This window comes from Haematobia irritans, chromosome 5, assembly GCF_050003625.1.
Source record: "Haematobia irritans isolate KBUSLIRL chromosome 5, ASM5000362v1, whole genome shotgun sequence".
Taxonomy (NCBI): Eukaryota; Metazoa; Arthropoda; class Insecta; order Diptera; family Muscidae; genus Haematobia; species Haematobia irritans.
The window spans coordinates 22,672,135-22,692,881 of NC_134401.1; the positions used below are offsets into that span (position 1 = coordinate 22,672,135).

Here is a 20,747-nt window from a genome sequence, read left to right on the forward strand (position 1 = left end):
AATATCGATAAAAACTGAGAAAGTTTGTTGCAGGACAATATCGGCTATACTTACTATTGCAGTTTGTTAATTCGACTTAATTCGAACTTAGTGTCCACCTTAAAGCTTTATTAGCTTGACATTAATGGATTTTTCACAAGTATGACGTTTTGTAGATAAATTTTATTTGTTTTCATTACCCAGTTACTCCCGAGGAAGATTTATTAGTAGCTCTACTAATACACCAACGCTATAGATGTCATATATGAGAATTTGGTAGCACTTTTCTTCCTACAATTAACTGTGGCAACACTTCCTACGCCGCCGGTGTCGGTATTTAGGTAAAGTATGGGTAAATCAGCTGTTTAATAAAGGGTGATTTGTTAAGAGCTTGATAACTTTTTTTTAAAAAAAAACGCATAAAATTTGCAAAATCTCATCGGTTCTTTATTTGAAACGTTAGATTGGTCCATGACATTTACTTTTTGAAGATAATTTCATTTAAATGTTGACCGCGGCTGCGTCTTAGGTGGTCCATTCGGAAAGTCCAATTTTGGGCAACTTTTTCGAGCATTTCGGCCGGAATAGCCCGAATTTCTTCGGAAATGTTGTCTTCCAAAGCTGGAATAGTTGCTGGCTTATTTCTGTAGACTTTAGACTTGACGTAGCCCCACAAAAAATAGTCTAAAGGCGTCAAATCGCATGATCTTGGTGGCCAACTTACCGGTCCATTTCTTGAGATGAATTGTTCTCCGAAGTTTTCCCTCAAAATGGCCATAGAATCGCGAGCTGTGTGGCATGTAGCGCCATCTTGTTGAAACCACATGTCAACCAAGTTCAGTTCTTCCATTTTTGGCAACAAAAAGTTTGTTAGCATCGAACGATAGCGATCGCCATTCACCGTAACGTTGCGTCCAACAGCATCTTTGAAAAAATACGGTCCAATGATTCCACCAGCGTACAAACCACACCAAACAGTGCATTTTTCGGGATGCATGGGCAGTTCTTGAACGGCTTCTGGTTGCTCTTCACTCCAAATGCGGCAATTTTGCTTATTTACGTAGCCATTCAACCAGAAATGAGCCTCATCGCTGAACAAAATTTGTCGATAAAAAAGCGGATTTTCTGCCAACTTTTCTAGGGCCCATTCACTGAAAATCCGAAGTTGTGGCTCGTTAGTAAGTCTATTCATGATGAAATGTCAAAGCATACTGAGCATCTTTCTCTTTGACACCATGTCTGAAATCCCACGTGATCTGTCAAATACTAATGCATGAAAATCCTAACCTCAAAAAAATCACCCTTTATAAACAAAACCACTACACGTGAGATAAAACATATCGTGCGATATTCGAACTTGTATTAGAAAATTATTTACAAAATGGAAAGTGATCCATTAAACCCACCGCCTGAAAAGAAACAGAAGGAAGAAGAAGATGTAAACCAAGTGATAGCCACAGCGCCTGGTTTTACTCCACCCACACCGAATAGTAAAAATCAACTGAAGAAACAGCGAAAACTTGAACAACAATTACAACTACGCAAGGAGAGGAGACGACAGGTATATTGCCAATAAGCGGCGTCCTCTTATAACGAACATTTATCCATTGAACTTCTTGATTTTTGTAGGAAAAGGAAAGACAAAAACAAAAGCGCCGTGAAGCAGCCGAGCAGGGCTTGCCTACACGTTCTGGTCCAAGCCGTAAAGATCTTAAGAAGCGTTTACTTAAAGCTGGAGAGATCGAGAATCCTTTGCGTATCGCTATAGACCTGGATTGCGATGATATGATGAATGAACGTGACATGGCCAAATGTGTCAAACAATGTCTTCGTATATATACCATTAATCGACGATCGGAATGTCCAGTGCAGTTGCATTTTACAGGCATAAAAACCGATGGAAACATACATAGGGTATTGAAAAAGAATGATGGTTGGGAAAATTGGCATTTGAAATATCATTTCGATGAGACACACCTACAAGCATTTCATAACAAGGAGTTGATTTATCTAACCAGTGAATCCGATGTAGTTTTGGATAGTCTTGTTCCCGAAAATGTATATGTCATAGGCGGTCTGGTGGATCACAATCATCACAAGAACTTTTGTCATGATCGGGCGACTAAAGCTGGTTTAAAAACAGCACGTTTGCCATTGGGTGAATATGTGGATATGAAGACAAGAGCTGTTCTCACAACTTTTCATGGTAAGTAAAAAAAATCGCTAAAGTTTAGTTTAATCGGTAGCAACATTTTTTATCATACTAGTTTTCGAAATTCTGGTTCGTGTTGCTGAGGGAAAGAGTTGGTCCGATGCCATTCTGCAAACTATACCTCCAAGAAAGGGTGCCAAAGCTAAACAAGTTATCAACTGTGCAGATAAGGACGATGACGAAGTCAATGAATATCGAGATCATTTGAATGTTGGGAACGATACCAGTGAAAATAAAAATGTATGTGTAGAGAAGACCTATGAAGAGGCTGAAGAAAAAGAAAATTGTGCAATATCCTCCGAAAATGTTCATCTGGCAAATGAAATGAAAGAAAGTTCCGAAAGTTAATAAATGTTATTCCTAACGTAAGGTAGATAACAAACAACAGAAATCATTAGTTAGTAGTGGAGTAGTAAAAAAGAAAACTTCCGATGCCATGTCCACACAAATTGTTGCACTGAAAAAGTCGAGTATTTATTAGGGATCCAAACTCTTAAGACGTGCTAGAAATCCGTCTACTGTCACAATGGATGGATAGTCTAAATGTAACGGTCAGGTGATATAACTTTCCAACAAAGTGCAGATAACTACAGCACAGTATATTAAGTACGTCCCTAAAGTTAATGGATAGAAAACAACAGGTAGTGGGTCCTTATCAAGATGGTGTCTGATGGCTTCCCTAATATAGAGCCAAATTTAAAGTTGGACAGAACTTCCCAAACCCAATCCTGCAGGTGGAAATGGGGCGATTACTAAGCGATCGTGAATCGTATGGAAATCAAAAGCATCTCAGAATATAGAACTTATCAAAATAAGGGGAATCTTTAAGGCAAATGAACTCACGAGGTTGGTATAAATCTATCAAAAATTGTACATTTTTTATTGTTTGCTAGATTGGTAGAATTCTTGATTTTTGGTAGATTTTGTAAAATATTACTCTCCAACTAAGAGGTACCTCAATTTTTCTAGGAATATTATTTTCTATAGAAAAAAATTGTAAAATTTCCTATAAAAATAAAATTTTGACAAAATTTTCTATAAAAATAAAATTTTGACAAAATTTTCTATAGAAAAAATCTTGACTAAATTTTCTATAGAAATAAAATTTTGACAAAACTTTCTATAGAAATAAAATTTTGACAAAATTTTCTATAGAAATAAAATTTTGACAAAATTTTCTATAGAAATAAAATTTTAACAAAATTTTCCATAGAAATCAAATTTTGGCACAATTTTCTATAGAAATAAAATTTTGACAAATTTTTCTATAGAAATAAAATTCTGATAAAATTTTCTATAGAAATAAAATTTTGACAAAATTTTCTATAGAAATAAAATTTTGACAAAATTTTCTATAGAAAAAAATTATAAAATTTCCTATAGTAATAAAATTTTGACAAAATTTTCTATATAAATAAAATTTTTACAAAATTTTCTATGGAAATAAAATGTTTTCCAAATTTTTCTATACAAATAAAATTTTGACAAAATTTTCTATGGAAATAAAATTTTGACAAAATTTTCTATGGAAATAAAATTTTGACAAAATTTTCTATAAAAATAAAATTTTGACAAAATTTTCTATAGAAAAAATCTTGACAAAATTTTCTATAGAAATAAAATTTTGACAAAATTTTCTATAGAAATAAAATTCTGATAAAATTGTCTATATAAATAAAATTTTGACAACATTTTCTATAGAAATAAAATTTTGACAAAATTTTCTATAGAAACAATTATAAAATTTCCTATAGTAATAAAATTTTGACAAAATTTTCTATATAAATAAAATTTTTACAAAATTTTCTATGGAAATAAAATGTTTTCCAAATTTTTCTATACAAATAAAATTTTGACAAAATTTTCTATGGAAATAAAATTTTGACAAAATTTTCTATGGAAATAAAATTTTGACAAAATTTTCTATAGAAATAAAATTTTTACAAAATTTTCTATTTTCTATAGAAATAAAATTTGGACAACATTTTCTGCACACAAACATTTTTTTCTGGTTCAATCACGAAATTAATTGATCCAATTAATTTTTTAATTGAAATGTCTTCAATCACAAAAATGATAGTGTCAATTAAAAAATTAATTGAAGGTCAATTAAAAAAATAATTGGTCCAATTAAAAAATTAACTGATACTATTAATTTTTGTGATTGATTTTTGTTGCAATTAAAAAATTTGTTGAATCAATTAAATTTTTAATTGAATATTTTTTAAAACTCAATTAAAATTTTAATTGGAAAATTTTTCGTGAATTTTTTTTCTGTGTATAGAAATAAAATTTTGACAAAATTTTCTATAGAAATAAAATGTTGACAAAATTGTCTATAGAAATAAAATTTTGACAAATTGGTCTATAGAAATAAAATTTTGACAAAATTTTTTATAGAAAAAAAAGTCTTACAACATTTTCTATACAAATAAAATTGTTACAAAAATTTGTATGGAAATAAAATTTTGACACAATTTTTTATAGAAATAAAAGTTTGACAAAATTTTCTTTAGAAATTAAATTTTGACAAAATTTTCTATTGAAATAAAATTTTGACAAAATTTCTTATAGTAATGAACGACTTCCTTCAAAATAAGAGTTTTTAAAATTTTTCTTAAAATTTTCGTAAATTATTTTCGGCGCCATTGACCACTCTGGACACAAACATAAGACTGAGAGCAGTGTATAAACTCGGAACACCTTGAAGGCTAAACAACTCTCAAACGTACTCCGAAGAAGGTTAAAACTGCACTTTTGGTCAGCACATTGGTTTCGTTGGTTCAGCCTACAGGAAACTTTTTTCCATCGAGTTAAAAAATTTAAAGGGTCGCTGGGCTAAGTGTGTCGCCACAGCTTTGGCTTTATGTTTTCATTTGCTGAAGTTTAGAGGGCAGTTTTTTAGATCAATTCATTTTGATAGCGCTGATTAACAAATATCTGCATATATATTAGCTCGCATTGTATGGAAACCAAACCCAAAAACAAAAATCACAAAAAATATTTCCTTTTGTGTATTTATTTTCTACATTACACTTCTAAATCCTTATCATAGTTATATGGTTTCCCGATGTGTTCCAAAACTTATCTGTATAAAAATAAACATGTCAAAGATATTCTTCCAATTGATTGTCACAAAGTACTCACCGTTTTCTGTATAAGCATGGTTTCAAAGATACTGCCGGTACGTTGGCCACTTTGCCAATATTGCGTACTTTTTTAAATTGGAAAAAGTAAAAAACTTTTTGACCTACATCTTGTCGAACTAATTGAAATCCAAAAGAGTCTAATTTTCGTACAAAATCCTTGACATTATCGAAACGCGATTGTATTTCTGCCACATACATATGCCCATTAATTTTCAGTACTCGATTAGCTTCCAAAAGATAATCACTCAAATTTGTACCCATCAATGAAAGACAATACACGGCCACATCCAAAGTATGGGTGGTGAGTGGTGTATTGGCCATGTCACAGGCAATGATATCATCACGAGAGCTTACCAAATCCATGGAGTATACCTTATTTGGTACAGACTTTGCCAGCATGCCTTCGCCACATCCAAAATCACCGATTTCCAAAGACTTTGGTAGTTTCTTAATCATTTTGATAATGCGAGTTAAAGGATTTAGAGGCCATTTTTCAACTTGGTGACGATAGCCATCGTGATAGGCTTTGAATGCTTCTGGATCAGATTTAAACAATTGTTCCGCTTTCTTGCTATTCATGGTGTACAGTTGTTCGTTGATGAAACGAAATCGTCCACCCATAAGTTGCTCTTTAAGCTTAGCCTGAAATGAGTTTATGCCACTGTTCTTTGCTGTGCTTGTTGTAGGGCTTTCATCATCGTCATCATAATCTGAGGCCAAAGAATCCTTAACAGCTTGAACCAAAGCCGATGTAGGCTTTAGAAGTTTCTTTTCTTGTTGCTTCTGTTTCTTATTTTTCTTTTTTGTCACTTTACCCTCTTTTACTTTCTTGATAGTTTCCATAGTCTCATCACCATCGTCCATTGGTGGTGGAGCAAGTGGTCCTCGACCAGAAAAATCATCTTTTGGTTTATTTTTCTTATTTCTTTTCTTGTTTTTCTTCGCTTTAGCTATTTCATCCTTTGTTGCCGTTGCTTTGAATTTAATTGCATCGGTATTCTTGCCAAAGGAGCTTGGAATGAAAAATTTCATAGTTTTCGAAATTTTTCAGTATTGGGATGTAAATAAACAAAACGACCAGCACGTGTGATAGTGTAAATACGACCTCACAGCTGATTAAATATCGTGCTGGTCAGGGTTTGAAATGAATGTTATAAGGTAGCCTCACTTTCCCAATAAACAATATGTAAAACAACAAAAATAGTATAAACTAAACTTGTGTGTGTTCACCAATGTGGTATCACAATGGACTGAATAGTCTAAGCGAGCCTGATACATCGGGCTGCCACCTAACCTAACCTAACTAAACTAAAATTTTAAGAAAAAAATCAATAGAAATAAAATTGCCAAATTTTATTTCTATAGAATCTTTTTTTTCACAATTTTATTTCTATAGAAAATTTTGTCAAAATATTATTTCTATAGAAAATTTTGTCAAAATTTTATTTCTATTGAAAATTTTGTCAAAATTTTATTTCTATAGAAAATTTTCTCAAACTTTTATTTTTACAGAGAATTTTGTCAAGAGTTTATTTCTATAGAACATATTGTTAAAAATTTATTTCCATCGAAAATGTTGTCAAAATTTTATTTCCATAGAAACTTTTGTCAAAATTTTATTTCTATCTTGTTGTTGTAACAGTTTATTGTGATTCCATCCATTTTATGTTATACGCTTGGTACTTCAACTTGTGGCCAGATCGAGGAACTCTCTGACTAAGGTGGGGTGTGTCCAGAGTGATCTGGGGGTAAGTCGGGTTGGTTTACCTGGGCAAAAGAAAAGCTGACGCGTGTCGTGTGGCCCTTGGTTGCAAATTGGTCATACGCCAGATACGCTGCTATCAATCACTGATAAGGAGGAATTGAGGCGGATGCACTTGCCTGATCTTAATTGGGCTAAAACTATCCGTGGGAGGGTAGTGGGAGGTCTCTTTCCGGTGCTATGGGTGGTGGTCGGACTCCGAGAACAGGATTAACCTTGTAGCTTCTCACCGCTTCAGCTACAGTATCCTCATGAATCCTCTTTTGTAGCGCTGAATCTCGCGCTCTAGATGATGTATGTCAACCCTTTTACATTTTATTTCTATAGAAAATTTTGTCAAAATTTTATTCCTATAGACAATTTCGACAAATTTTATTTCTATGGAAATTTTTGTCAAAATGTTAATTCTATAGAATTTCTTTTCAAAATTTTATTTCTATAGAAAACTTTGTCAAAATATTATTTCTATGGACAATTTTGTCAAAATTTTATTTCTATAGAATTTATTTTCAAAATTTTAATTTTATAGAAAATTTTGACTACATTTTATTTCTATAGGAAATTTTGTCAACATTTTATTTCTATTGAAAATTTTGTCAAAATTTTATTTCTATAAACAATTTCGACAAATTTTATTTCTATGGAAAATTTTGTCAAAATTTTATTTCTATAGAATTTCTTTTCAAAATTTTATTTCTATAGAAAATTTTGTCAAAATTTTATTTCTATGGAAAATTTTGTCAAAATGTTATTTCTATAGAAAATTTTGTCAACATTTTATTTCTATAGAAAATTTTGTCAAAATTTTATTTCTATAGAAAATTTTGTCAAAATTTTATTTCAATAGAAAATGTTGTCAAAATTTTATTTCTATAGAAAATTTTGTCAAAATTTTATTTCTATGGAAAATTTTGTCAAAATTTTATTTCTGTAGACAATTTCGACAAATTTTATTTCTATGGAAAATTTTGTCAAAATTTTATTTCTATAGAAAATTTTGTCAACGTTTTATTTCTATAGAAAATTTTGTCAAAATTTTATTTTTATGGAAAATTTTGTCAACATTTTATTTCTGTAGACAATTTCGACAAATTTTGTTTCTATGGAAAATTTTGTCAAAATTTTATATCTATAGAATTTCTTTTCAAAATTTTATTTCTATAGAAAATTTTGTCAACATTTTATTTCTATGGAAAATTTTGTCAACATTTTATTTCTATAGAATTTATTTTCAAACTTTTAATTTTATAGAAAATGTAGTAAAAATTTTATTTCTATAGAAAATTGTGTCAAAATTTTATTCCTATAGACAATTTCGACAAATTTTATTTCTATGGAAAATTTTGTCAAAATTTTATTTCTATAGAATTTCTTTTCAAAATTTTATTTCTATAGAAAATTTTGTCAAAATTTTATTTCTATAGAAAATTTTGTCAAAATTTTATTTCTATGGAAAATTTTGTCAAAATTTTATTTCTATAGAAAATTTTGTCAAAATTTTATTTCTATGGAAAATTTTGTTAAAATTTTATTTCTATAGAATTTATTTTCAAAATTTTAATTTTATAGAAATTTTTGACTACATTTTATTTCTATAGGAAATTTTGTCAACATTTTATTTCTATTGAAAATTTTGTCAAAATTTTATTTCAACAGAAAATGTTGTCAAAATTTTATTTCTATAAATAATTTTGTCAAAATTTTATTTCTATAGAAAATTTTGTCAAAATTTTATTTCTATAGAAAATTTTGTCAAAATTTTATTTCTATGGAAAATTTTGTCAAAATTTTATTTCTATGGAAAATTTTGTCAAAATTTTATTTCTATAGAAAATTTTGTCAAAATTTTATTTCTATGGAAAATTTTGTAAAAATTTTATTTCTATAGAATTTCTTTTTAAAATTTTATTTCTATAGAAAATGTTGTCAAAATTTTATTTCTTTTTTTTTTGTTTTTTGATCTCAGCTTAAAGCCATGCATTGACTAAACTACAAGTGTAGCTTAACCAACAGAGGAAAAGTATGCTTGTCAAATTTATTTGGGCAAAGCCCTATAGACTGCAAGATGGTTGGATGTACAGCTGTTTCGGAATTACCACATTCCTCATCAGCATCCTCTACTTGCAGCAAAACTATCAACCAATTATCAGAATAAATTCGGGTAATTCACTCAACCCAACGTGAACTACACTTGAACCTCCCGAAAAAGGGTTTGATAGTCGGCTACTGCCTAAACAAATTTGCCAGCATTTTATTTCTATAGAAAATTTTACAAAATTTTATTTCTATAGAAAATTTTGTCAAAATTTTATTTCTATAGCAAATTTTCTCAAAAATTTAATTCTTTAGAAAATTTTGTCAAAATTTTATTACTATAGAAAATTTTGTCGAAATTTTTATGTCTATAGAAAATTTTGTCAAAAATTTTTTTTCTATATAATTTTGTCAAAATTTTATGATTGTATACAATTTATTTATTTATTTTTTTAAATTTTATTTATGCAAAAAATGAACAATGGGAAAAAGTTTCGTTTCGGCTAGAAAATTAAACATAGTATCCGCGATAAAAAAATATGCATTTGCAGTGACGCCAGGCACGATTAAGATTTTTCGTTTAATGATAAAGAAGTTTGTAAAAATGCATTTAGTGCTCACCAATATGGAAAATATTTATAGCTTATTTAGATCAAAGTCTCTACTCTAAATTAACATCGAGAAATCAATTGAAACTAAATGGGTAACTAGAGCTTAGTGTCGTTTTCGAAGGTCCTCTTCAGTGGACATTTGTAGTCAAAGGATTAAGAAAATTTAATAAGAGGAAAAAACTGGAGTTACAAATTGTTAAAATGTTTTTAGCGCTATACGATGTTCAAGACAATTTAAGAAAAATTTACTAATTTTAAACAATTAAGAAGGCAATTTTATTAAACTTTACCCATTTTAGAAAAATAAAAACTATTTCCATTTGTATACAACTTTTTTCCACATTTTTAGTTCAGGTCATCAAAGTAAGCAAAAAATTATTTAAAATAAGATGTATAAGTATAAGCTGCTGTGACATCCAAAATGAGTCGCCTAATTCTCTAGATAAAATACATAATTTTATCCCGCCTCAAATATTATAATTCTTCGATTAAAAATAAGTTTTGAATGAATTTTTTTGTATATCGAATGAATTTTTATTTCTATAAATAAGCAAAAAGTTTTTTATATTAAATGTGATTATGAATTTGCCTTAGGTACAAAAAAAAACAAAAAAATATTCTTAGCGACCTTCACTTTATTAAAATATTTGCATTGTTTTTGTTAATTTCTTTATAGTTTAGCTTGGCTTATCATAATGAAACTGTACTTGAGAGCGCATTTTTGTACGAATTGTAACGGTTGCATTCTAGTTTTGGGATATTGAATTGCAACTCCTTATCAAAATATCATATTATAACCGTTGACTTTGATTGAATTTGAAATAATTTCAGACGGAATGTAATTGAATATTATGAGAAAATTTCTTGAAAAATTACCTACTATATTTTGAGACTTATACATGTATATGTGTGTTTACACTCAGAAAAATTTTACTAAAATTGTCCTCTATTATAATTTAAGTTATATTTCTTTGTTTAAGATAGGCAATGGTATACACACGTAAAGAAAAACTACTTTTCTACCGAACGAAATTGAGGACATTTGAAATTCACCCCAAATTTGAAGTCGTTGAACTAAAACTGCAACCTAGACTTTGTTCACAGATAAAAAGTTACCTCGAAAATTTGAATTCAAAAACCGAAATTTTCTGTAGAAATAAAGTTTTGACAACATATTCTATAGAAATAACAATTTGACAAAAATTTCTATAGAAATAAAATTTTGACAATATTTGATGGAGATAATTTGTTGTGATCTCCTATTAGCAGAACGCGGTTTGGATAGTTTTTATACAAAAGTATTTATTCAGAAGCAAAATTAATATTTAGAAAATGAAAAAATATGACAAGTCACAAGACAGAAAAATACAATACAATATTATTCATGGCTTTCAATATTCATGTTGAATTGGAAAAAGGTTTCTACAGTATATATTTCTAACAATATTTGCTATAAAGAATACAATTATAAATTTTTTTTTTTATGGAAATAAAATTTTGACAAAATTTTCTAGAGAAATAAAATTTTGACAAAATTTTCTATAGAAATAAAATTTTGACAAATTTTTCTATAGTAATAAAATTTTATAAAGAAATAACAATTTGTCAATATTTTCTATAGGTATAAAAATTTGCCAAAATTTGCTATAGAAATAAAATTTTGACAAAATTTTCTATAGAAATAAATTTAAAAAAAAAAATTCTATAAAGAATACAATTTTGAAAATTTTTTTATGGAAATAAAATTTTGACAAAATTTTCTTTAGAAATAAAATTTTGACAAAGTTTTCAATAGAAATAAAATTTTGATAAAATTTTGACAAATTTTTCTACAGTAATAAAATTTTATATAGAAATAAAAATTTGTCAATATTTTCTACAGAAATAAAAATTTGCCAAAATTTTCTATAGAAATATTTTTTAAAAAAAAAACATTTTATAGAAATAAAATTTTGACAAAATTTTCTATAGAAATAAAATTTTGACAAAATTTTCGTTAGAAATAAAATTTTGACAAAATTTTCGATAAAGAATACAATTTTGAAAAAAAAAAATTTTATGGAAATAAAATTTTGACAAAATTTTCTTTAGAAATAAAATTTTGACAAAGTTTTCAATAGAATTAAAATTTTGACAAAATTTTCTATAAAAAATAAAATTTTGAAAAATTTTTCTATAGAAATAAAATTTTGACAAAATTTTCTATAGAAATAAAATTTTGACAAATTTTTCTATAGTAATAAAATTTTGTATAGAAATAACAATTTGTCAATATTTTCTATAGATATAAAAATTTGCCAAAATTTGCTATAGAAATAAAATTTTGACAAAATTTTCGTTAGAAATAAAATTTTGACAAAATTTTCTATAAAGAATACAATTTTGAATTTTTTTTTATGGAAATAAAATTTTGACAAAATTTTCTTTAGAAATAAAATTTTGACAAAGTTTTCAATAGAATTAAAATTTTGACAAAATTTTCTATCAAAAATAAAATTTTGAAAAATTTTTCTATAGAAATAAAATTTTGACAAAATTTTCTATAGAAATACAATTTTGACAAAATTTTCTATAGAAATAAAATTGTGGCAAAATTTTCTATAGAAATAAAATTTTGACCAAATTTTCTATAGAAATAAAATTTTGACAAAATTTTCTATAGAAATACAATTTTGACAAAATTTTCTATAGAAATAAAATTTTGACCAAATTTTCTATAGAAATAAAATTTTGACAAAATTTTCTAGAGAAATACAATTTTACAAAATTTTCTATAGTAATATAATTTTGACAAAATTTTCTATAAAAAATAAAATTTGACAACATTTTCTATAGAAATAAAATTTTGACAAAATCTTTAAAAAAATAAAATTTTTACATAATTTTCTATAGAAATAAAATTTTTACAAACTTTTTTATAGAAATAAAATTTTGACAATATTTTCAATAGAAATAAAATTTTGACAAAATTTTCTATAGAAATAAATTTTTGAAAAAATTTTCTATAGAAATAAAATATAGACAAAATTTTCTATAGAAATAAATTTTTGAAAAAATTTTCTATAGAAATAAAATTTTGACAAAATTTTCTAGATAAATAAAATTTGGCAAAATTTTCTATAGAAATAAAATTATGACAAAATTTTTTTTTCTAAAATTTTTGAAAAAATTTTCTATAGAAATAAAATATAGACAAAATTTTCTATAGAAATGAATTTTTGAAAAAATTTTCTATAGAAATAAAATTTTGACAAAATTTTCTATAGAAATAAAATTTTGACAAAATTTTCTATAGAAATAAATTTTTGACAAAATTTTCTATAGAAATAAAATGTTGACAAAATTTTCTAGAGAAATACAATTTTACAAAATTTTCTATAATAATAAAATTTTGACAAAATTTTCTATAGAAAGCAAATTTTGACAAAATCTTTAAAAAAATAAAATTTTGACATAATTTTCTATAGAAATAAAATTTTTACAAACTTTTCTATAGAAATAAAATTTTGACACATTTTTTTATAGAAAATTTTTTGGTTGGTAGGTTTTTGACAAAATTTTCTCCTAATTTTGGTAGATTATTTTTGGCACGAATTGCAACCGTGGGCCTAATGCCAAAAAGGAAATTTGGTGTTTATTTTCATTTGAAATATTGGGTTTTAGTTTCGTAATGAATTTTTGGGGTCCTACATCATTTTGGTTTTGTGACAAATTTTCATGGGATCCTTCATAGTGCGAACATTTGTCAATTTACGGTCAATTTTTAAATTTGTAAAGTTAATTTTTTCCAGTGCATAGGTATGGTTAATTTTAAACTTGGACAATTTTTTTCGACTTTATTTTCAGATTTCTATGTGGAAGGCAGTTTCAATTGCATTTCCTTGCACAAAAACAGTCTCTCTCTCCTCACAGTGACCTAAAAACCCCAGCATGTGCAAACTAAACGGATGGAAGTGCAAAGCGCTATATTCGAATTACATTCAAAATTAGTGAAGATATTTAGTACAGTGGAACATTATTGGGCTCCTTAAATAAGCTAAAATTTTATTACACAGTGTTTTTAGGTAAGACATTTTCAAATGTATCAGAACTTTAAACCAAAGATAAAAATTTCTTAAAAAAAAGTATTAGCCCATATATGAAGCGTTTTTATCTTAAATCTAAAGATTCAATATGTCAGTTAGTTTAAAGACAATTTTTTATATCAAAAACGTTTTTGTTTATTTTAAAGAAAATTTTCTTTATTTAAAGACATACATTTAATAGAGCGACGTAAATTTCGAAGATTCGTTTCCTAGATTTAATGAAAAAAATTTTTGAACCTAAGATTAATAACTTTTTTAAATTAAACTTTCATTATTTTAAAGAAATTTGGCCTTAATATTGTGTAAATTGCGTGTCCTACAGTTTATGTTGCATAATTTTTTATATTAGGTCAATATTTTTTTCGGTGGACAGACATGGCGGTGGACGGACATGGCTAGAACGACTCAGGGGCAGGCCCTGTCCGTCTGTCTGTCTGTTGTAATTACGCTACAGCCTTCAATAATGGCGCTATCGTTCTGAAATTTAGCACAGATTCGTTTCTTGTTTGCAGGCAGGTCAAGTTCGAAGATGGGCTATATCCGTCCAAGTTTCGATATAATCCCCATATAAACCAACTTCCCTATTTGGGGTCTTGGGCTTATAAAAACCGTAGTTTTTATCCAATTTGCCTGAAAATGGAAATCTAGAGGTATTTTAGGACCATAAAAAGGTGAGCCGAAAATGGTTCCTATCGGTCCATGTTTTGGTATAGCCCCCATATAGACAAATCTCCCGATTTTACATCTTGGGCTTCTAGAAACTGTATTTACTATCCAAGTTGCCTGAAAATTGAAATGTGGAGGTATCTTGAAACCATAAAGAGATGTGTCGCAAATGGTCCGAATCGGTCCATTTTTTGGTATAGGCCCCATATAGACTGATCTCCCGATTTTACTTCCTGGGCGTCGCGAAATTATATTTTCTATCCGATTTGCTTGAAATAGAAAATCTAGAAGTATTTTATGATCACAAATGGGTGTGTCGCAAATGGGGTGTATCGGCCCATGTTTTGGTGTAGCCCCCATATAGACCGATTACCCGACTTTAGTTCTTGGGCTTCTACAATCTGTAGTTTTCATTAAATTTGCCTGAAATTGGACATTTAGAGGTATTATAGGACCGCCAAGAGGTGTGTCGCAAATGGTGCCTATCGGTCCATGTTTTGGTACACTGTTAGAAAAATATGTTTTTCATATGTTCCGATATAAACAAAATGTGTTTCGGGCACGATTTTAAACCACAATATATTTAAGTGCGAACATGTAATGTTCCTAAACTAACACTAAATGTTTGGGACATCTATGTTAATATGTTAGAATATATTATGTTTGGGGCATCAATGTTTCATAAAAATCATATGTGTGAATACAAACATATATAAATTTACAAATTTCGACTAAACATACATATGTTGTGATATTTTATTCAAAGCGACAGAGAGAGTATAGAGAGAAATAGAGATGGAAACCGGGAGAGTTGACGAAAGATATCAATATAACACAACAAAAGAGTCAAAAGAGAACAATTTCTGTGAAACCGCTTGTATGTTGTTTCGGAAAACTGTTTTATGATAAGGCCAAAAATTTGATATGTTTAAGTCTAAATATTATTTAGTTTGAATAAAGAGAATATACATTCTGAACCAAGAGAATAGACATTTGAAAAACAAACAGCTTATGTTTTCGCCTTGAGAGCAGCATTTTATGTATGTGTGGACATGTGTTTTGTTTATCATTTTGGCATTATGGGCACAATTTTTTTCTTGGTTCGTTAAAAGAAATCATAAAAATAACGAAAGGGCACTATACTCTTTTTAGAGTTGGGACAGTAAAATGAAATAAGGAGGAAATAGTGAAAAATTACACAGTAAAATGTATAAAAACAAAGTTTAGTTCCTCTTTATTAATAAGTAGTCCACGAGGAGTTGACGGACACCTTCAAATATAAAAGCGAGCATTAAATTCGATTTTTGCAGCTAAAACAATTTAAAAAGTTTATTTTCTTTAAAATGAATTATTAAAGAAAAATAAGACATTTTAGAGCGATGGTGTTAAATGCTAGTAAAAAACTGTTCACTCCTAAATAAATTTATGTTTATATTATAAAATTGTGTATGTATGTTTATACTCGACTCCACGTTCTTCTTTTGTTAGTTTTTGAATTCCTTCCAAATTCAAAAGTTTTGTACAAAAACAGTTTTTTATTACAAGATTGTTATTTTGCAATAAAAAATAATATTTTATCCAAAAATCAGTCAATTTCGTTTATATCAAGCACTGTTACTGACTATAAATCTTTAATAACACACATTTCGAAGTTTCATTAAAAAAAAATAATATAGTATAAATATAAATGTGTAAATTAAAAAATAAAAAAAAAAACAAAAAAATGTTCGGTCGGAGCAGGGATTGAACCCACGACCCTTTGCATGCAAGGCAGACATGCTAACCACTGCTCCACGTGGCAAACAAATGTATGTTTCTGTTAAATAATGTTATGTTTGCATGGGCTCGTGGGCGCTGCAAACTATGCTATATAAATGTAACTTAAAACGATAATTATCTACTGGTGACTATAACAGCTACGTAGCCCAGTGGATAGTGTGTTGGCTTACAAACTGTATGGTCCTCGGTTCGATTCTCCGTGCAGGCGAAAGGTAAAATTTAAAAAATTTATAAAAGTGAATAATTTCTTCAACATTATTTGTATTACAGAGAAAGGTTCCAATAACTTAAAAATTTCGTGGAAGTGAAAATTACGAGTATGTTAGGGAATGAGCACAATCGTGTTTGGGAAAAATTCTTCCAAGCATATAATATTTTTGGCTCAAAATGCTTCCAAACATATAATATGTTCACATAAAACAAACATATTAATGTTTCGGCAGTATGCAATAATATATGTGCTTCCTGCAAAATATGTTTGGAACATATGTTAAAGAAGCGATTTTTTTTGAGGGTGTATAGACCCCATATAGACCGATCTCCCGACTTTAGTTCTTGGGCTTCTAGAATCCGTAGTTTTGTATAAAATTTGCCAGAAATTAGAAATCTAGAGGTATTTTAGGACCGTTAAGAGGTGTGTCGATAATGGTGAGTATTGGTCCATGTTTTGGTATAGCCCCTATACATACTAATCTCTTGATTTTACTTCTTGGGCTTCTAGAATTCTTAGTGTTTACCCAATTTGTCGGGAGCCACCGTGGTGCAATGGTTAGCATGCCCGCCTTGCATACACAAGGTCGTGGGTTCGATTCCTGCTACGACCGAACACCAAAAAGCTGGTGACATTTCTGAGGGGTTCAAAGCTTCTCTAAGTGGTTTCACTGGAATGTGGAACGCCGTTCGGACTCGGCTATAAAAAGGAGGTCCCTTGTCATTGAGCTTAACATGGAATCGGGCAGCACTCAGTGATAAGAGAGAAGTTCACCACTGTGGTATCACAATGGACTGAATAGTCTAAGTGAGCCTGATACATCGGGCTGCCACATAACCTAACCTAACCTACCCAATTTGTCTGAAATTGGAATTCTAGAGGTATTTGAACACCATTAAGAAGTGTGTCGAAAATGGTGTGTATTGTTCGATGTTTTGGTATAGCCCCCATATAGACCTACCTCCAGAATTTATTTCTAGGACTTCTAGAATCCGGCTTACCACAAATAGGTCAACCGAATATGGTGTATCTCGACCCATAGGTAAGCCGTATATGGTGTGTATGAGTATTGGTCCATTTTTTGGTATAGGCCCTATACAGACTGATCTCTTGATTTTACTTCTTGGGCTTCTAGAATTCTTAGTCTGAAATTGGAATTCTAGAGGTATTTGAGGACCATTAAGAGGTGTATCGAAAATTGTGAGTATTGGTCGATGTTTTTGTATAGCCCCCCATATAGACCTACCTCCCGAATTTATTTTTAGGACTTCTAGAATCCGGCTGACCACAAATAGGTCAGCCGAATATGGTGTGTCTCGACCTATAGGTCAGCCTAATATGGTGTGTCTCGACCCATAGGTCAGCCGAATATGGTGTGTCTCGACCCATAGGTCAGCCGAATATGGTGTGTATAGCCCTCACATAGACCGATCTTCCGAAGAAAAAATATTTTCCTCCGGAATGAAATTTTAGACAAACGAAATTCCGCTTTCGTATAAATTATTTTCGTTTAGAGCAAGTTAATCCGAATTTTTGATAAACGATCCATCGATTGTCTCTAAAATTTGTGTCGAAAGGAAACTTTGCTTGGCAAAAATTTTGTTCCTCAGAAAAAGAATATGGTGTGTCTCGACCCATAGGTCAGCCGAATATGGTGTATCTCGACCCATAGGTCAGCCGAATATGGTGTGTATAGCTCCCACATAGACCGATCTCCCGAAGAAAAAAATATTCTCCTACACGATATGTTTATGATTTTTCTATAACTCAAACAAAATTGGTTCTTATAAATCCAGAATCTGTGCTAGTCTTCATAGGTAGAATCTTCGGGAAGCGTACTGGTTGAACTGAACCGAAGAGTTTTCAAAGTAATCTATTATAGTTGATTCATGGTGATGGGTATTTGAGATTCGGCCCGGCCGAACTTACTGCTGTACATATATACTTTTTTTTATACCCTGACCACTATATAATAAGTTTGATCGGCCAAAAAATGTGCCTACCAGAAATATTGATTTTAGACCTCATAAAATATATACCGATCGACTCAGAATCACCTCCTGAGTCGATCTATCGCTTGGTGTCCGTCCGTCCGTCCGTCTGTCCATGTATTTGTTGTTCACAGGATTCCGGTCGCAATTATTAACCGATTTTGATGAAATTTGGTACAATGAGTTTTTTGGGCACAAGGACGAACGCTATTGAATTTGGAAGAAATCGGATCAAATTTAGATATAGCTCCCATATATATGTATCGCCCGATTTCGACAAATGGGGTCACGTTGCGCGTTTTTTCAAACGGATCGTCACCAAATTTGGCAAAAGGTAATCTTTTTCATCGCCCTTCAAGTCTGCAAAATTTCATGCAAATCGGTTCAGATTTAGATATAGCTCTCATATATATGTTTCGCCCGATTTTCCCAAATTTGGCCACAAAACATTTATTTATCAACCGATCTTACTCAAAGTTGGCTTAATATAATCTTCTATAGCACTAACTATATGTGCAAAAAATCATTGAAATCGGTTCAGATTTAGCTATAGCTCCCATATATATGTACCGCCCGATTTTTCTAAATAAGACCATAAAACCCTTATTTATCAACCGATCTTACCCAAATTTGGCTAAATGTAGTCTTCTATAGCACTAATTATATGTACAAAAAATCATCGAAATCGGTTCAGATTTAGATATAGCTCCCATATATATGTATAGCCCGATTTTCCCAAATTTGGCCATAGAACCCTTATTTATTAACCGATCTTACTAAAAGTTGGCTAGATCCAGTCTTCTATAGTACTAACTATATGTGCAAAATTTCATCGAAATCGGTTCAGATGTAGATATAGCTCCCATATATGTATCACCCGATTTTGAAAAATTCGCCCCTAATAACCTTATGTTTGACCATACAGGCCTCATTTCTTAACCGATCTTACTCAAATCTTGCACAAGGTAACCTTTTGTGGTATTAATCAAACCCGCAAAATATTATGCAAATTGGTTCAGATTTAGATATAGCTTCCATATATATGCATCGCTCGATTTTCCCAAATTTGGCCATAGTACTCTTATTTATTAACCAATGTTACTCAAATTTCAAATTTTGATGTACTAGCCGATCGTACTAATACTTACTTGTAGCTCTAACATAAGAATATTGTTTGATTTTTACAAATTTGTATTTATTACCCACACTAATTTAACGATTTTCTCTTTTTTAATAATGGACTCAATATTAGTGGCATAATAACTCCGTAGGCGCAATATCAACACAGCCAATGTTGCTAGAAGTAGGGGAAATTCCCTATATGTAGGGGTTTTCCAATATTTAGCGTCTTGTAGGGACGTAGGGCCACAATGTAGGACATTTTCACACAACACAATTTGTAATAATTTTTACATTTTGGTGGCTCTAGAGGAGGAAATTAGAAGCCGCCAAGTTTTGTCTTTAACAATGTGTGGTAAACTTTATTCCAGTAGAGAATTTTGTCAACATTTTATTTCTATAGAACATTGTCAAATTGTATTTCTATAGAAATTTTTTTCAAAATATTATTTCTATAAAAAATTTTCTCAAAATTTTATTTCTATAGAATTTATTGTCAAAATTTTATTTCTATAGAATTTATTGTCAAAATTTTATTTCTATAGAAAAATTTCTCACAAAAATTTGTTTATAGAAACTTTTTCCAAAATTTTATTTTTATAGAGATTTAACAAAAAAGATTACTAATTTGGGTAGAATTCTACCAACTGTGGCAACCGTGGTGGTAATACAAATTTATATTCTAAGTTGTATACGTTGCATATTCATGTTTTAAGATAATAAAGTACTTAGAACCATTTTTGTTTTGTAAAATTTTTTAAATTTAACGAAAAATATTGTAGGGAAAATTGCTTAGGAATATATGGGAAAGTAGGGAACTTTTTTTGTCCTTGTGGGGTAAACCGAACATTTTCCGTGGCAACATTGACTATGAGCTATAGTCAGATTGACACAAAGCACCCATAGACATGTACCCCTTAATTTCCTTAAATATGCAACTGCGGTTTATCTCCCAGACCTATATGTTACCCAAAAATGCTTATGATTACTAATTCTGTAATGGTGGTTTAGGGTATGATATAGTCGGCCCCGCCCGACTTTCTACTTTACTTACTTGTTTTTTTTTTCAAATAACCTTTATGTTTGAGACCACTGTGCTCCCACACGAAATTCGAAAAAAAAAATTAAAAAAATAATAACTTTAAATAT

The 20,747-nt window shown here is 29.5% G+C and overlaps 2 protein-coding genes across 2 annotated transcripts; one reads left to right on the plus strand and one right to left on the minus strand.

The window, feature by feature from the left end:
- Positions 1–1,279: 1,279 nt before the first annotated feature.
- Positions 1,280–2,582, plus strand: LOC142240742 (tRNA (guanine(9)-N(1))-methyltransferase Trmt10A). The gene is made up of 3 exons (XM_075312461.1): positions 1,280–1,540; positions 1,609–2,185; positions 2,247–2,582. Exons 1-3 carry the CDS (start codon positions 1,361–1,363, stop codon positions 2,537–2,539), a joined length of 1,050 nt encoding a protein of 349 aa, XP_075168576.1. The 5' UTR covers positions 1,280–1,360; the 3' UTR covers positions 2,540–2,582.
- Positions 2,583–5,194: 2,612 nt separating this feature from the next.
- LOC142240529 (ribosomal RNA-processing protein 8) lies at positions 5,195–6,432 on the minus strand. The gene is made up of 2 exons (XM_075312230.1): positions 5,339–6,432; positions 5,195–5,279 (listed from the first exon to the last, which is right to left on the minus strand). Exons 1-2 carry the CDS (start codon positions 6,370–6,372, stop codon positions 5,276–5,278), a joined length of 1,038 nt encoding a protein of 345 aa, XP_075168345.1. The 5' UTR covers positions 6,373–6,432; the 3' UTR covers positions 5,195–5,275.
- Positions 6,433–20,747: the final 14,315 nt, after the last annotated feature.

Excerpts from the sequence above, each read along its gene's own strand:
- LOC142240742 (XM_075312461.1), top strand. The coding sequence starts at position 1,361 with ATGGAAAGTGATCCATTAAACCCACCGCCTGAAAAGAAACAGAAGGAA. Across the intron at positions 1,541-1,608 it reads GCAAGGAGAGGAGACGACAG|GAAAAGGAAAGACAAAAACA; the intron begins GTATATTGCCAA and ends TGATTTTTGTAG. Across the intron at positions 2,186-2,246 it reads TGTTCTCACAACTTTTCATG|TTTTCGAAATTCTGGTTCGT; the intron begins GTAAGTAAAAAA and ends TTATCATACTAG.
- LOC142240529 (XM_075312230.1), bottom strand. The coding sequence starts at position 6,372 with ATGAAATTTTTCATTCCAAGCTCCTTTGGCAAGAATACCGATGCAATT.